The 16,989-nt window shown below is 43.9% G+C and overlaps 1 protein-coding gene across 1 annotated transcript in view; it reads left to right on the top strand.

Moving 5' to 3' along the window:
* LOC103766918 (heterogeneous nuclear ribonucleoprotein M-like) overlaps positions 1–16,989 on the top strand; it is a 33,594-nt gene that overhangs the window by 9,455 nt on the left and 7,150 nt on the right. The window contains exons 2-9 of the mRNA XM_029963869.1: positions 107–125; positions 3,037–3,206; positions 9,738–9,790; positions 10,661–10,668; positions 12,632–12,725; positions 13,984–14,181; positions 15,262–15,415; positions 16,639–16,688. Of these exons, the coding sequence (XP_029819729.1) occupies positions 107–125; positions 3,037–3,206; positions 9,738–9,790; positions 10,661–10,668; positions 12,632–12,725; positions 13,984–14,181; positions 15,262–15,415; positions 16,639–16,688 (746 nt within the window). The remainder of the gene's footprint in view (positions 1–106; positions 126–3,036; positions 3,207–9,737; positions 9,791–10,660; positions 10,669–12,631; positions 12,726–13,983; positions 14,182–15,261; positions 15,416–16,638; positions 16,689–16,989) is intronic.

Raw genomic sequence — 16,989 nt, 5'->3', positions numbered from 1 at the left:
AGTTTCCGCCGGGGTTTAGCGGAGTTAAAGCCGCCGCGGGGCGAACAGGCGGTGCCGGAGGGGTGCGGGTGGCGTTTAAAGTTAATTCCTTTGTGTTCCCTCGCAGTTTTGGGGGTGATTCACCCGTGAGGTGGCTCGGGAGCGCGAATACCTCGAGGGGGAGAGTTTGAGGTGGTGCCGGGAAGGGGTTACACAACCCTCATGGCGAGGGAATGCTGCAGGAATTTCAACAAAAATTCTCGTTTTGGGGTGGAAAAAAAGCACCTTAACTGCTTCTCAATTCATTCCGTTGCTGCTCGAGGGAAATTTCACTTTAAAAAGCTGGTTTTGAGGCCAAATCCGTGGAATAAAGGACATTTTTGGCTCCGGTTTAAGCCCGCGGGCAGAACCAGCAGTTTGAACCTCGCGTGCTCCGAGTCCTGTTGCAGATTTGAGGTTGGATTTGGGGTTGTGGGTTCGGTTTCACGGGGAGGAAGATCTGGAAAAATAGACGTGGAAAAACAAATCGGGGAAAATGTGCATTTTTTTCTACATTTTATCCACTTTTTGGGGGTTTTTTTTCCTCATTAAGAATAGTCAAATTGGGCTTTGAGGAACTGAAATAAAATCCTGACTAGCACAATTTCGTTTAAATCTGCACCTTGGTGTCCTTAGGGGGAAAAAGGGGGTTTGATATTACAGATTTTTATGTTTTTAGGGATTTCTGAGCCACTTCCTGGGTGTGGCTTCAGGAATCCTGTGGTGGAATGTGAGTAATAATCCACTTTTTTGAGGAAATAAGAGCTCCCCTTTCAGTTCCTCTTTCCCCAAACGCCACAAACAGGAGAATTTCCCTTTAGTTTGGGTGAAACTTTTTAGTTCTGGAACTCCAGGGGGGAGCAAAAAACCCCAGTAGATAAAATATCTCCCCCAAATAAGGACTAAAATGTATTATTTTATGTAGATCTTTGGGTTGTAGTTACCCAAAGTAGAGGTTTAAGCGAAGCTTGAAGTGTTTTTAAGCTTCTTTGGGAGCCTGAAATTCAGAATTCCAGGAAATTTCTGCCTCATCCTCGTTGCCTGGAATATTTTAGAGCAGTTCAAGGGCCAGGAATGTAAATCCAGTTTAAGGAATAACCATAAAAAAAAGCTTCTACTACTAAATTTTATGTTATTTTTTCAACCCAACAGATTAAAGAGTCACAAGGGTTTCAAATCTAATTGAATTATTTCGTTTCTCAAGCTTTAAAAAAAAGTTCAGGGAGGAAAAGACTGAAAAATTCCCATCCCTGAGGCTGGAAAAGCCTCAGAGAAAAACGGGGAATCCCCTCAAATATAAAATTTTGGAGCCATCTCCACTCTTGTTTCCTTTATTCCAGGGGGTTTTGTCTCTTCAGGGAGGAAATGGAGGGGATGGAGTTGGAATTTCTGCCCTGGAATTTTGGGTTTTTAAGTTGAGAAAAAGCTCAGCACGGGCAGGTTTTAGAAACTTCAGCTTAATGTGTCCTCCTGAATTCCTTGTAAAAGATGTTTCTGGGCATCTCTTCACCCAGAGAACGAGGAGATAAATGGGATTAGTGAAGGGAATTATGGAAGGCTGAGCCTGAGGCATTTAATTTATTTTTCCTTTCAAGGTTGCTTGAGGAATACTCTTAATTTCTATTTTTTTTTAAAATTTTTGTCCTGAAATAAGGAAGGGAAATATTCAATATGGGGAAATATTCAATATGGGGAAATATTCAGTATGTGGAATTTGTCATCCAAAATCTGTTTTAAGTGGAATAGGAAGGAAAAATGGGTTTGTGAAGAGTCCCTGGGCTGAGAGATACAGATTGTTGTGTTAAAATAACGTTGTTGGGTTAAAAATTCTAATAGTGGGGGTGGTTTTCTTGGAGTTAAAGGTGTTTGAGGGGTGTGGGGAGGTCACGAGGAGGTGGAGCAAGGCTTGGTTGGCTTTGGCTGGAGTGTGGGAGGCTGAAAACTTGGGAGAAATGGGGGAGAAAATCGGGGACCTTTCCCTCCTGGGAAAGGAATCCCAGGGAGTGGGATTGGGTGGGAATCCCGGGGAGTGGGATTGGGTGGGAATCCCGGGGAGTGGGATTGGGTGGGAATCCCAGGGAGTGTGTGAGGGGATCTTTGGGCCAGGGCCATGTTTTTGGGCCAGTTTTGGGGGGAAGGAGCAGCTTCAAAACCAACCTGAAGGGCTGAAACTTGGAAGGTGAGAGTGGGGAGGGGCTGGGATGGAATTCCCAGAGAAGCTGTGGCTGCTCCAGCCCTGGGAGTGTCCAAGGGCAGGTTGGAGAAGGGAAGGCTCCAGGGAGAGCTTGGAGCTGCTTCCAGGGCCTGAAGGGGCTCCAGGAGAGCTGGAGAGGGACTTGGGATGAGGGATGGAGGGACAGGACACAGGGAATGGCTTCAAAGTGAAAGAAGGGGGAATTTAGATAGGATATTGGGAAGGAATTCCTGGCTGTGAGGGTGGGGAGGCCCTGGAATGGATTTTCCAGAGGATACCCCATCCCTGGAAGTGTCCCAGCCCTTGGCACTGGATGGGCTTTAAGGTCCCTCCAAGCCAAACCATTCCATGATTCCAGAATTCCAGCAGAGCCAGGTAGTGGATTGCAGGGTGGATCTCTCCTAAATACAAACTGTGGATCAGTTGATCTTTTTCCACACCTTTTTCATGGCCATAAAAACGTGACCCACCTTCTTGCAACACTCAGGAGTTTGGAGTCCCTGCCCCTGAGGGAAATGTGCTTTGCCTCCAGCCCCAGGGCAGGGATGGAACAGGATCATCTTTAGGGTCCCTCCAACCCAAACCATTCCATGATTCCAGCAGAGCCAGGCAGTGATTGAGCTCCTGATTCTGCCCCTCAGGGAGATGTGCTTTGCCTCCAGCTCCAGGGCAGAGGTGGAACAGGATCATCTTTCAGCTCCTTCCAACCCAAACCATTCCACATTTTGCTTCAGTTTTAGGACTGTCCCAACTCCATCCCAAGATTTGGTGGCAGTCCCCGACCCAGAGTGATCCATGTGCTGATTCTCCCTGTTCTCTTGCAGCGAAGGGGAGAGACCAGCCCAGAACGAGAAGAGGAAGGAGAAGGGGGTGAAGAGGGGGGGGAACCGCTTCGAGCCCTACGCCAACCCCTCGCGGCGGTACCGCGCCTTCATCACCAACATCCCCTTCGACGTCAAGTGGCAGTCCCTGAAGGACCTGGTCAAAGAGAAAGGTAAAGTGCTCCTCAGGTGGCCCAGGGATGTCTTGTTGTCCTCCCTGTGCCCGACTTCCTGCAGCTCTGGGTGGACTCGGTGTGATTTTAGGCTTTTGGAGACGGTTCTTCCGCGGCTGTTGCACGACATCCGTCCCTGGCAGCTCTCCAGGGGGATGGTTCCCGCGGGGGCATGTTGGCAGTGCAGCTGCTGGTGCTCCAGCCCGGGGTTAGGAGGATTTTCCTTAGGCCTTTCTCAGATTTTTAGCCTCCCTGGAGCATTTTTTTGGGCGTTCAAGGCGGTCATTTCCTGCTCTGGTGTGTGGAGATCCCCGAACTCGGGGCGATTTTGGGGCTCAGTTCAAGGGCCATTAAACGCATTTAAGGGTGACCTGCCAAAAAAGAGCCATGAGGTTTGTGCTTTGGCATGTGCTGCAGCAGGCTCAGGGTCCTGGCATTCCCACTTCCACGTGGGAGCTGCCTTTGTTGGCCTCAACACCTTCATCTCTGGAGGCAGATGAAGAGATTGAGCTGAGAGGGCTCAGGTGGTGACAAGTCTAAATTAGTGTCATTTCTCGAAGCTCCAGCCCAGCTTCCTGGTTTTCAAGTCACCTGGGAAATGCAGGAGAGTGGCAAGAAAATCCTTGGCTTCTCCAGCATTTCAATGGCTCCAAACAAGTTCAGAGCAAGCAGCACCTTAAATCCAGAGTCATGGTAGTGAGCAGTGGTCACTTGTGCTTGAACTGGGCAAGGATGGAGAGTTCATGTGGTCAAGGTGTGGCCTAATGAAGGGGACAACAAATTTCCAAAGGGTTCTAAAATGTCTTGGCTTTGGAGGCAAAATGGAACCGAGTCTGTCAGGGCTGGAAACCCTGGGAAGCTCCAGGATTAGGGGCTGGTTGAGACCCACCAGTGGGGTTTTCTTGAATGACAACCACAGCCTCCAAGGCTGCTTGGCCAGGCCCCTAATCCTGCAGGGTCCCTGCTCCCACTTGGCTCCACCAGATCCATCGGTTTCTCCGGAGATTTGTCTTAATTCCAAGTTGCTTTTGTTGAATTCCGTTCCAAGTGTCTTGTGGTTTCTCTCCAGATGGAAAAGTCCGGGGTCAGCTTGTTCCCTGCCTTGCTGTTCAGCTGCTCATTCCAGCAGATCCTTCCCTAGGGCAACGGTGAAGCCTCTTCCTTCCGCCTGCAGGGCTCCAACTGGGAAGCAATTCCTGGTTTTTGGGACTGCCTGCCCAACCCACCGCTCCAGCTTTGCCATGGGGTTGGGATTCACTTCCCTCCCTCAGTCCCAAGAACCAGGAACGTGCCCTTGGAAAAAAACCCAAACCTGACCTGTCGTTTTTTTTCTCGTTCCGTGCGAAGAATTCCAGGCCCAACCATTCCCAGGCTTTTCTTTTTGTGTTTTTTCCCCTCTTTTTTTTTTTTTTCTGGGGAGGGAGCAGGTGAAACTTTTTGTCCAGCCCTGGTGGTTTGTGGCAGTAAGTATTTGGGTTAGGAGCCAACCTGGTGGTGGTGGCCAGGCTGCCAAAGGTGCCACCTCTTCCTCTCTCTCTCTCTCCCTCTCTCTCTCTCTCTCTCATTCCCAATGCCTTGGATCAGGCATTCCAGGGTATTTGTTGGTGCAACTCAATTACAGGTATGCAGTGGGAACGTTGATAAAACAGAAAAAAAAAAAGATGTTCTTGGTTGGAACTCCCTCTTTTTATTTTTGGGGTTTTTTTTAGCTGAACTGAGGTGATCAGGTGGTTTAAAAGGCTTCTGGAGATGGCAGGAATTCTCCCTGGAAGTGGAGGCTGAATAGAAACGTGGTTGGATGTTAAGGAGCTGTCCTGGTGTCTCCCCCCACACACCTGGGGAGAAATGTGGGAATGTTTCAGGGATGCCAGCTGGGGTTTGAATCCCAGATATTTCAGGATGTTGTGGTTTTAAACCTTCTTCCTGCCCCCAGTAGCAAATGGCAGAGGATCCAAGGAGAAAGGGTTGGCTGTAAAATGAAGCAATAGCTGTGCCACGTTGGCTGGAGATATTAATATCCATCATTTAGGTGCTTTTCTGGACATTAATTAACAACCAGGAGCAGTTGCAGCCAAGGCCACGCTCGTGCCACACCCCTGGAAGGACAGGACTCCAAACTCCCTGGGAAGGAGAACAGCTCTTTAAACCTCCTGTGCTGCCTTCTCAGCCAATTCCCAGGGATTTTTGGGAGCTTTGTGGCCTCCTGCAGCTCTCGCTGGTGCCTCTGGGTTCAGTGCCCAGGATTCTGCCACGAGCTGCTCCCAGCCCAGCATTTTAGGGAGGCAAAGAGAGAGGGATGAGTAAGGAATGTGCCTTGTTCCCCTTGTTCCTCTATTTTCCTTGGGCCTTCCCTGTCTTCCCAAGGAGTCTCAGTCCTTCCCTGGCTGCAGGAGCTTTTCACTGCCTCTTTCCTCTTTTCTTCTCTCTCCAAGAACCAAAATCTCCCCTTTTTCTGGGTCTTCTTGTGCAAAAGGGACATTTATTTCCCTTCCCCATCTGGGAAAGTGCTGCCTCTTCTCTGCCTCTGCTTTGGGAGGGATGTTTTCCTTCTCCCCTTTTAACCAAAGCTGTGTAAAAAAACACATCAAAAATGTTTCTCTTCCCCCTCTGTGACTTTTTAGGGGTTTCCTGTCAGGAATTTTCCTCTGGAAGTGAAGGAGGAGCAGTGGCCAGCTCTGCATTTCCTCACATCGAAGCTTTTTGATCCTCTTCAAATATTCTCCTCATTTCTTACTTCACATGATTATGAGGCATCCAGACAGTTTAATCATGTCTTGAGTCTTCCTTTCCCTCTTTAATATTTCCTTTTGGCCCTCTAGGCCAAAGAAATAAGTGGGATCTAAACCATTCCCCCCTTTTCTCCTTTTTTGGGCTTGCTCAGACTTCCCTCTCTGCACCTTTCACACCTCTTGGTTTGTCTCAAATCATTAAATTGCCCAACTTGGAAGATTTTTAAGTTGATATTTATGTCCCAGCTGATTGTTCTGGTGAATTCCCAGAAAAATCTTTGGGATCAGGTGAAATCCATCCAAGCCAGGCCTCAGGTCACCCCAGGAACATCCTTTTCTGAGCTTCCTGAACGGTCACTGCCCAAATATTGGAATTCTGCCAGCCCAGCCTGGCTGGAAAATCCTCATTTTCCGTTGCAAATCAACTTTGGGAAGTGGATGTAAAGTTTAAAAGGGAGATAAAAAGTTTAAAAGGATAAAAAGCTGAAAAGTTTGCATTTCTGGCTGGTGCAGTGATTTCTGCTTGCCCCTCTTGAGGAAATGAGTTCCCAAACTTTTTTCCAAGTGTGAGGTTTAAAGAAATAAATAAACCCAGGCTGCTCTAAGTCTTAAAGACACCTTAATTACCCTGGCATTAACTTAAAACCCAGGATTTTCTGGGAGTTCCTGCTCTTTTTCTTTTTAAAAAGCTTCCTTTGCCAGCCTCAACCCACCCTCTCCTGGCAGGATTGGGTCGTTTCACGTGGTTTTCAGGTGAAAAAAAAAAGCATTTTTATTGCACTTGTGCTGTCCTTTGGACTTTGTCTTGGATCCTGAGGATTGGGGCATTCCCCTTTCCCTGCTTTTCCTTGAATTTGGCTCTTCAGGAAGTTCCTTGGAAGGAAAAAAGCTCCTTCAGGTTGTTTTTAATCTCAGGGCTCGAAGGCGAAGCCCCCGAGCAGAACTGGCACATCCTGCCTTTTCCAGGAGATTCCTGGAATTCTCGTGGTTCCCAGCCAGGGATTGGTTAGAAGAGCCAATGTTCCATTGTGTTTAATACATCCAGGCTTGGCAAACTTCCTTGGAAGTTGGTTGTGTGGATCTGAAGGGAGGATTGGAGGTGAATCCCAGGAGCGGTTGGGAGAGAAGAGCCCTCGATCCGAGGGCTCGGGATGTTCTTGGGAGCAAAGTCACAGAATTCCAGCCTGTGGCTCTGAGTGCTTTTGTCCTGTAGGTCCCCTGGGAAGAATTTGTTGTCTCATTCCCTGAATTTGTTGTCTTAATCCCTAAATTGTTGAATCCATCCCAAGTTTGGTTGGACTTGGCTGCTGCTCTTGATGGCTGGCGACAGAACCTTGTGGGAATTCTGAGATTCCAACCCCCCTGGATCAGCCCAGGAGGGGCTGTTCCTCACACAGCCCCTTGGAATTGTCCTGTGTGATCTCATCCTGGATTATGGACTGGAATTCCTGCTCTTAGGCTGGATATCAACAGGGATTTAGCTGTGGCTTGGAATGGGACACTCTGGTAGAGCTGCCCTGGCCCTTTCAGAGGGACTTGTCAGCCCCTTCCAGCCTCCAACACTATCCCAAAAACATCTCCCTGCTCCCTGGCTGGAATGCTGGTAGTGCTAAATTCTTATTGAAAATAAGAAATGGAGATTAAAAGCAAAGAAATCAGTGATTTCATCAAGCATTCCTTTCTTTCCCAATTTTAAGAGAAGCCTTCCAGGCTGTTACTTTTCTGTAATTATATTAAATATAGGCTATTTGATATTATTAATATATAATTAATATTTTATATTTATAGGATAAATTGCTGGCCCTGTGGGAGGTCAGGCTGAACACCTCCCTCTGTCCCTTGGGAGACTCCATTCCTTGCTTAAATTATCCATTAATCCTCCCACTGGGGGGTGGTTTCCCACAAACACAACATCCCACCTTCCAGGTAACACAACCTGGAGTCCTCCTGGGTTTAATTTTACCCCCAGGACTTCTAAAACCAGCTATAAAAAGCAAAAAAAAAAGCATATTTTCACCCATCCTTCTGTGTGCCAGTCCCTTCAAAGGCAGCAGCCACTTGGGTAGTTGGATCCTGGAATAAAAGGCAATCCCAATCCCTTGGTTAAAGGTGCAGCTGGAGTTTTCCAGAGAGTTTTGCCTCTTGCTGTTGATAATTTTTGTCCTGAGAGCAAACAGGGCAGAGTTAAATGCAAATTATTGTAGCTAAAACCAGACTTTTTAATTAAAAATCCTGAAATAAATGGTCCCTTGGTTCAGAGTGAGTCCTTTTGGGACAATTTTTCCCTCAGGATTTCAAGATAAAACAAACCCCTCGTTGGAGTGATTCAAGATAAAACAAGTAACTCCTTCATGGAGACAAACTTGAGGCGAAGGAAACTCCTTCCTGCAGCTTTTCCCAAGGGTTTGGATTGCCTCAAGATCCAGAGGAACCTGCCACTGTGTGGGAAAACCTCAGGAAGCAATCCCAATCCCTTGGTTAAAGGTGGAGCTGGAGTTTTCCAGGGAGTTTTGCCTCTTGCTGTTTTTTGTCCTGAGAGCAAACAGGGCAGAGTTAAATACAAATTATTGCAGCTAAAACCAGACTTTTTAATTAAAAATCCTGAAATAAGTGGTCCCTTGTCCTTTTGGGACAATTTTTTCCCTCAGGATTTCAGGATAAAACAAATCACTCATTGGAGTGATTCAAGATAAAACAAATTCCAATATATCCCAATTCAAGATAAAACAAGTAACTCCTTCATGGAGACAAACTTGAGGTGAAGGAAACTCCTTCCTGGAGCCTTTCCCAAGGGTTTGGATTGCCTCAAGATCCAGAGGAACCTGCCACTGTGTGGGAAAACCTCAGGAAGCAATCCCAATCCCTTGGTTAAAGGTGGAGCTGGAGTTTTCCGGGAAGTTTTGCCTCAGTTTTTGTCCTGAGGGCAGAGTTAAATGTGAGTTGTTGCAGCTAAAACTGGACTTTTTAATTAAAAATCCTAAAATAAATGGTCCTTGGTTCAGATTGAGTCCTTTTGGGACAATTTTTCCCTCAGGATTTCAAGATAAAACAGATCACTCCTTGGAATGATTCAGGATAAAACAAATCCCTCGTTGGAGTGATTCAAGATAAAACAAGTAACTCCTTCATGGAGATAAACTGGAGGCGAAAGAAACTCCTTCCTGCAGCTTTTCCCAAGGGTTTGGATTGCCTCAAGATCCAGAGGAACCTGCCACTGTGTGGGAAAACCTCAGGAAGCAATCCCAATCCTGTGGGGAAAGGCACAGCTGGAGTTTTCCGGGAAGTTTTGCCTCAGTTTTTGTCCTGAGGGCAGAGTTAAATGTGAGTTATTGCAGCTAGAAATGAACTTTTAAATTAAAAATCCTGAAATAAATGGTCCTTGGTTCAGGGTGAGTCCTTTTGGGACAATTTTTCCCTCAGGATTTCAAGATAAAACAAATCCCTCGTTGGAGTGATTCAAGATAAAACAAGTAACTCCTTCATGGAGACAAACTCGAGGCGAAGGAAACTCCTTCCTGCAACTTTTCCAAAGGGTTTGGATCGCCTCAAAGATCCAGAGGAACCTGCCACTGTGTGGAAAAACCCTCAGGAAGCGGAGGAGCCCCAAGAACCCGTTTGAAGTGCTTTGCCCCCTCCCTGCATACCTGTAATTGAGGTCTGGAGACAGGAGTGTTTTCTTGGGGCCGATTTCTTATAAGGCAGAGGCTCCATTCCTGGTCGTTGATTGTTCTAAATTCCCATTGTTTTCTTGGCTTTTCTCCCTTGGTATATGCCTCGATGTCGTCTGGAATCTGATTTGTAGTTGGTGAGGTAACATACGTGGAGCTCTTAATGGACGCTGAAGGAAAGTCAAGGGTAAGTGTTCTGAGAGAATTTACTTCTGTGGATTTTCTACCTGCCCAAAAAAAAAATTGAAAAGAAAGATAAAAAAAATAAAACGTTAGCCGTGTGGTGGTGGCGTGGAAAAAAAGGCAGCCAGGGAAGGAGGGCGCGCGGAGAGTGGGAATGTGGAGATGGCCAGAGTTCCGGCGAGAGCCGCTTTTTTCCGGGGGTTTTGGGAGGAGGTGGCCCTGGGGTTCGGAAGTTTCAGGCCCGGTTTTCCCCCGCGTCAGTTGGCGTTGGCTGTCGGAACTTTTCCCCCCCCTTTTTTTTCCCCCCCTCCCTTTTTTTCCCCCCCCCGGAGCCCAGTTGGTATTTGGCTGGAGAGTGGAATTATTTATTTCTCCATGGCTTTGGCGAAACTCGAGCGGTTTGGCTGCAGTTCGGAAGAGCGGGTCGTGTTTTAAAAAAAAAAAACTCCACTTCCTGGGCCAGGTAAAAACCCTCGGATGTCACCCTCTCTTAGCCCAGAATTCCAGCAGGGATGGAAAAGTGTCCTGGAGGATCCGGCTGTAGGGTTTGTGTGTGGAGGCCAGGGAAGAGCAGGTCACGTGGAGGAGAGGAGTGTGTGGTTATTTTCTTGGAGGAGGAGGAGGAGAGTCGGGATTGAGTTCTGTCTGTTCCAAAGCTCAGAGGAAATCCCAGTTTTTTTAATGGAAATTAGGGGCTGGAAGTCTCGGAGGCTTTTTATTCTCACCGGCAGGGCCAAACCTCAATGTGATTTGACTTGGAAATAAAGAAATAAATTAGGGGTTTGGGGGGTGTTTGTTGGGCTTTTGCTGACTTTGTTTCTGTTTTCTTCCCTCCTCTCCTCCCCGGTCCCGACCTCCGGAATCTCCTCCCCAGGGATGCGCGTAAGTTTGGTTTGGGGGAGGGAATTTTCTCCTCATGGTCTTTTATTTTTTGAATTCTCTCCAGTGATGTGTGAGCTTTTCTACTTCTCTCCAACACCAACCAATCCCCTCTTCCCTAAATTTTAGTCTTTAAGAAATAAAATAATAAGTATGTTTTTGAATTCTCTCCAGTGATATGTGAGGTTTTTATTTCTTATATTTTTGAATTCTCTCCAGTGATGTGTGAGCTTTTCTACTTCTCTCCAACACCAACCAATCCCCTCTCCCCTAAATTTTAGTCTTTACTTATTAAACTAAAATTTTATTTCTTATATTTTTGAATTCTCTCCACTGATGTGTGAGGTTTTTATTTCTTATATTTTTGAATTCTCTTCAACACTAGCAAATCCCCTCTCCCCTAAATTTTAGTCTTTACTTATTAAAGTTTTATAAACTAAAGTATTATTAAACTAAAGTTTTATTTCTTATATTTTTGAATTCTCTCCAGTGATGTGTGAGCTTTTCTGCTTCTCTTCAATACCAAAAAATCCCCTTTCCCTAAATTTTAGTCTATACTTATTAAACTAAAGTTTGATTTCTTTTATTTTTGAATTCTCTCCAGTGATGTCTGAGGTTTTTATTTCTTGTATTTTTGAATTCCCTCCACTGATGTGTGAGGTTTTTATTTCTTATATTTTTTGAATTCTCTCCAGTGATATGTGAGGTTTTTATTTCTTATATTTTTTGAATTCTCTCCACTGATGTGTGAGGTTTTTATTTCTTATATTTTTTGAATTCTCTCCAGTGATGTGTGAGCTTTTCTGCTTCTCTTCAATACCAGAAAATCCCCTTTCCCTAAATTTTAGTCTTTACTTATTAAACTAAAGTTTGATTTATCAATATTTTTAAAAAATAAAATATACTTTTGTAACGTGTACAACTTTATATATTATTTATATTTATATATTATATATATAACATACTCCTTCTATTCAGTGACGTGGTAACGAGTTCGATTTTAAAAAATAATATATTTAAGATGTGTACACTTTAATATATTATTTATATTTATATGTATTTTATATAATATATAACATCCCCTCTATTCAATATGGTGCACAAGTTCAGTTTTAAAAAAACAAATATATGTGTACACTTATAATATTATTCTATATTATTGTATGTTTATATATATATATAACATCCCTCTATTTCAATATGTGCCACAAGTTCAGTTTTAAAAACAAATATATGTGTACACTTTATATATTATTTATATTTATATGTATTATATATATATATCATACATCCCTCTATTTCAATATGTACACAAATTCATTTTTAAAAATAAATATATTGTATACACTTCATATATTATTTATATTTATATGTATTATATATATCATCCCTCTATTTCAAGACATGCACAAGTTCATTTTTAAAAATAAATATATTTATATCGTGTACACTTTATATCTTATTTATATTTTTATATATTATATATATTCCATGCATCCATATATTTTAATATGTGAGCATTAATGCAACTCATATATTAATTTTTTATTTATACACTTTATATATTACTTATATTTTATATATTATACTATATTGATATATTATATATATGATATTATAATATTTATATAATATTTTTTATATACGTATATAATTTATATATATTTTTATATACATATATTTAGTATATATTTATATATATTTTTATATATATATTATATATTATACTATATATTATATATATTCCATGCCTCCCTATATTTTAATCTGTGCCCATGATGCTCCATCCACACCAGAAAGTTTCCCAACCAAACTAAAAGGGGGACAAACAATAAAAAGTGGACATTTTAAGAGTCCCATGCAGGGATCAGGGTGGGGTTTGCTGCTCCTTGGGGGTCCCTTCCCGGGATTGTGGAATTCCCGGGAATCCCTCCCTGCCCCGGCCCTGAGCGTCGTGTCCCCGCAGGGTGGTGGAGTTCAAGATGGAGGAGAGCATGAAGAAGGCGGCCGAGGTCCTCAACAAGCACAGCCTCGGCGGGAGGCCCCTCAAGGTCAAAGAGGTGAGAGCTGCTCCTCTGCTCCGGGGCTGGCTCGGGAATCACGGAGCAAAATGGGATTTGACAACTGGAATTCCAAAAATCCTGTCAGTCTCTTATGGTTTATCTGTTGAACCACTGCTGGACTTGGGTTTAGAGCTGGTTGATGGAGTTTAGAGCTGGTTGATTGAGTTTAGAGCTGGTTGATGGAGTTTAGAGCTGGTTGATTGAGTTTAGAGCTGGTTGATTGAGTTTAGAGCTGGTTGATTGAGTTTAGAGCTGGTTGATTGAGTTTAGAGCTGGTTGATTGAGTTTAGAGCTGGTTGATTGAGTTTAGAGCTGGTTGATTGAGTTTAGAGCTGGTTGATTGAGTTTAGAGCTGATCAAGTTTAAAGCTTGATTGAGTTTAAACCTGGTTATGATCAAGTTTAAAGCTGGTTGATCATTGAGTTTAAACTTGGTTGATGATTGAGTTTAAACTTGATTGATTGAGTTTAAAGCTGATTGAGTTTAAACTTGATTATCAAGTTTAAAGTTGATTGATCAAGTTTAAAGTTGATGATTGAGTTTAAAGTTGATGATTGAGTTTAAAGTTGATGATTGAGTTTAAAGTTGATGATTGAGTTTAAAGTTGATGATTGAGTTTAAAGTTGATGATTGAGTTTAAAGTTGATGATTGAGTTTAAAGTTGATGATTGAGTTTAAAGTTGATGATTGAGTTTAAATGTGGTTGTTCTTTGATTTGCACAATATCCTGTTTCAAATATAAACCCGAGGGGGGAGATGAAAATATTTGCATTTCTGCTGGCAAGACAATCTGATTTGTAGAAATGAAAACCACTTCCTCAGCTTCAGGCCTGGCTTTTCACTACCTTAGACTGTCCTGTATGGAAAATATTATGATCCATATAATGGAATATTGTATTTCATACAATGGGATATTCTTTGATTTGAACAATCTCCTGTTTCAAATATAAATGTGGAGGGAGAGATGAAACTATTTGCATTTCTGCTGGCACCTCCTAAACCTCAGGCCTGGCTTTTCACTGCCTTAGACTGGGCCTAACAGGAGACAGTCTTTGCTGCTGCCCTGGCACAACAATTTGGGATTTGGGAAAATCATCCTTGGGGGGTGAGGGTTGGAGAAGTTCTTCAAAGGAGAGAAGGAACGGGAGGTGAGAACGTTCTCGGAGCAGCACAAAGGGCATTCCAGAGGCATGCTGGGGCATTCCTGGGGGGAATCTCTTGGATTTGGGGATGCTGAGGGCGTGTTTTCCCGCAGGATCCCGACGGGGAGCACGCCAGGAGGGCCATGCAGAAGGTCATGGCGGTGGCCGGAGGGATGGGAATCGGGCCCGGCCCCGGCGGCCCCGGAATGCTCAACATCCCGCCCAGCATCCTGAACAATCCCAACATTCCCAACGAGATCATCCATGCCCTGCAGGCAGGCAGGTTGGGGAGCACCGTCTTCGTGGCCAACGTGAGTGCTGGAGGGGGGAAAATCGGGATTGCCTCGGAATTCCAGCCCTGGGAAAACCTCGGAGGGGCTTCAGCCTGGCCTGGTTGTCTGGGTGATCCTGAGGAGGTTCTGAGTTAGAAATTATATTTAAATTACATGGCAGAGTGGTGTTAATCTGGATTTTTGGGCGAAGTAGCAGCTTAGTCTGTGTCTTGTTGGCTCCCTGTGCCAAGGAAGTTGTTCCTAAAGGCCACAATGTCTGTTTATTTGGATTTTTGAAGAGAGCAGTAACTTAATTTGTGTCTTGTAGATTCCCTGTGCTAAATTAAGATGTATTTATATGTCAGAGTGTCTTCTAATTCAGATTTTTGAGCAAAGTAGTAACTTGATCTGTGTCTTGTGGATTCCCTGTGCTAAGGAGGTGATGAATTAAGAGGTACCTGCATGTCCCAGTGCCTGTTAATTTGGATTTAGAGCAGTAACTTAATCTGTTTTGTTGGTTCCCTGTGCTAAGGGAGTTCTGAATTAAGATATGTGTCCCAGTGTCTGTTAATTTAGATTTTTGAGCAAAGTAGTAACTTACTCTGTGTCTTGTAGATTCCCTGTGCTGAGGAGGTTATAAATTAAAATGTGCTTACATGTCAGAGTGTCTTTTAATTCAGATTTTTGAGCAAAGTAGTAGCTTGATCTGTATCTTGTTGGTCCCCTGTGCTGAGGAGGTTATAAATTAAGATGTATTTATATGGCAGAGTGTCTTTAATTCAGATTTTTGAGGAGAGCAGTACCTTACTCTGTGTCCTGCTGATTCCCTGTGCCAAGGGAGTTGTACCTGAATTCCACAGTGTCTGTTTATCTGGATTTTGGAGCAAAGTAGTCACTTAAACTGTGTCTTCTTGGTCCCTTGTGCTGGGGGAGTCCCAAATTAAGCTGTCCCTGCAGACCAGTGTCTGTTAATCAGAATTTTGGGACAAAACTCCTCCCTTTGCACTATTTCCATTCCCTCTTATCCTTGTAAACTCAGGGAAGGAAACACAAGGCACTAAGGCTGTTTTTCCATGGAAATCACTCCTATTCCCAACTCCTATTCCCTTTGTTTTGCAGCTGGATTACAAGGTGGGCTGGAAGAAGCTGAAGGAGGTGTTCAGCATGGCCGGGGTCGTGGTCCGGGCTGACATCCTGGAGGACAAGGACGGGAAGAGCCGGGGCATCGGCACTGTCACCTTCGAGCAGGCCATCGAGGCCGTGCAGGCCATCTGTATCCTTGGGAAAACCTTGGGAAAACCTGGAAAACCGGGGGCAAAACCCTCGGCAAACAGAGCAGGGGGGAAACACAGGGGGTGGGACAGCTGGGGGTGTTGCCATGTTGGGGGAAGTCAAGTTGAAGTGGATGGAAAATGTGAGGAAAGCAGGAAATAATTCCATGTGGAAGGAATTGTCACTCAGGATTGTCAGCAAAGGATTTCCACATGGAAAATTCCACAAATTTCCACGTGGAAATATGTGTATTAAAGTAGAATCCTGAGGGAAGATTTGCCTGGAATTCCTGTGCTGGAGGTAAAGGATGAGTGGAACAAATCCACATCCCATGGATTGGTTCCCTTGGGGAATGTGGATCCATGTTGTCCATGGGTTTGATCCAGGTGTGTCCCTCCCTTCCCTGTGTCCTTCCACTGCCCCAGCAACGATTTGCCACCTCAAACCCTCCCAAAATCCCAACCCACAATCAAATGCCAGCTATTTCCCTGTGTGTGTGACTTCTGTGCTGTGGAAAGGAGGGAAATATTCCCCCCTTTCCCCTCCTGGAGTTTCTCTTGGAATGTTAATTCCCTCCTTGTTGGGAGCAGGACTTGGCCAAGTGGTTCCCCCTTTGGAATGGGGGGGTTGGTTTGGAAATCAGGAGAATTTTTCCTTGTTTTCCCCTGTTTTAAATGGACAAAGTTCCTGAGGAGCCACTTGTTTGGAGTGGCATTTAATGAACTTCCCTTAGTTTTTAACTCAGTTTTTATTTGGAGAAAGCCCTTTGGATATTCAAACTCAAATTTGGATTTCAAAGGGGTTTTAGGTTTGGAGAAAGCAGGATTTGGGCTGAATTTTTAATTCATGTTTTAACTGCAAAAAGCCCTTTGGATATTCAAACAACACATTTGGATTTCAGAGGTTTTTTAGGTTTGGAGAATGCAGGATTTGGGCTGATTTTTAACTCATTTTAGCTGCAGAAAACCCTTTGAATATTGAAACTCAACACATTTGGATTTCAGAGGGTTTTTAGGTTTGGAGAATGCAGGATTTGGGCTGATTTTTAACTCATTTTTTAACTCAAAAAGCCCTTTGAATGCTCAAACTCCACACATTTGGATTTCAGAGGTTTTTTAGGTTTGGAGAAAGCCAAATTTTGGCTGCTCTGGGGTCTGGAACTTCCCAAAGGTGGATTTCTGGGGGGAGTTTTCAGGTTTGACCAACAATCCTTAACCCCCCCAGCCATGTTCAACGGGCAACTGCTCTTTGACAGACCCATGCACGTGAAAATGGTGAGTCCAGGCCCTCCCTCCTGCTTTTCCAGCCGGGAATTCCTGGGAATTCCGCTCCTGAGCCGAGGGGATGGTTGGGTTCAAGGTTGGAGCAAAATCCAGGGGGATTTGCCCGATGGATTCTGATTTATTGTTACAATTGTTTCACTGTATTAATTAAATTATTTACTAAATTCTGTTTATTAAGTGTAAATATATTTTTAAATATTAAATAAAATTAAATTAATAGTAAATTAATTTATTGTTACAATTAATTTATTAATTAAATTATATTTATTAAATGTAAGTATATTTTAAAATA

The sequence above is a fragment of the Manacus vitellinus genome, unplaced genomic scaffold (assembly GCF_001715985.3).
Source record: "Manacus vitellinus isolate BGI_N305 unplaced genomic scaffold, ASM171598v3 scaffold_64_pilon, whole genome shotgun sequence".
Taxonomy (NCBI): Eukaryota; Metazoa; Chordata; class Aves; order Passeriformes; family Pipridae; genus Manacus; species Manacus vitellinus.
Note: the sequence above shows the minus strand (reverse complement) of the source record. Positions and strands in the feature narration are given on the sequence as shown.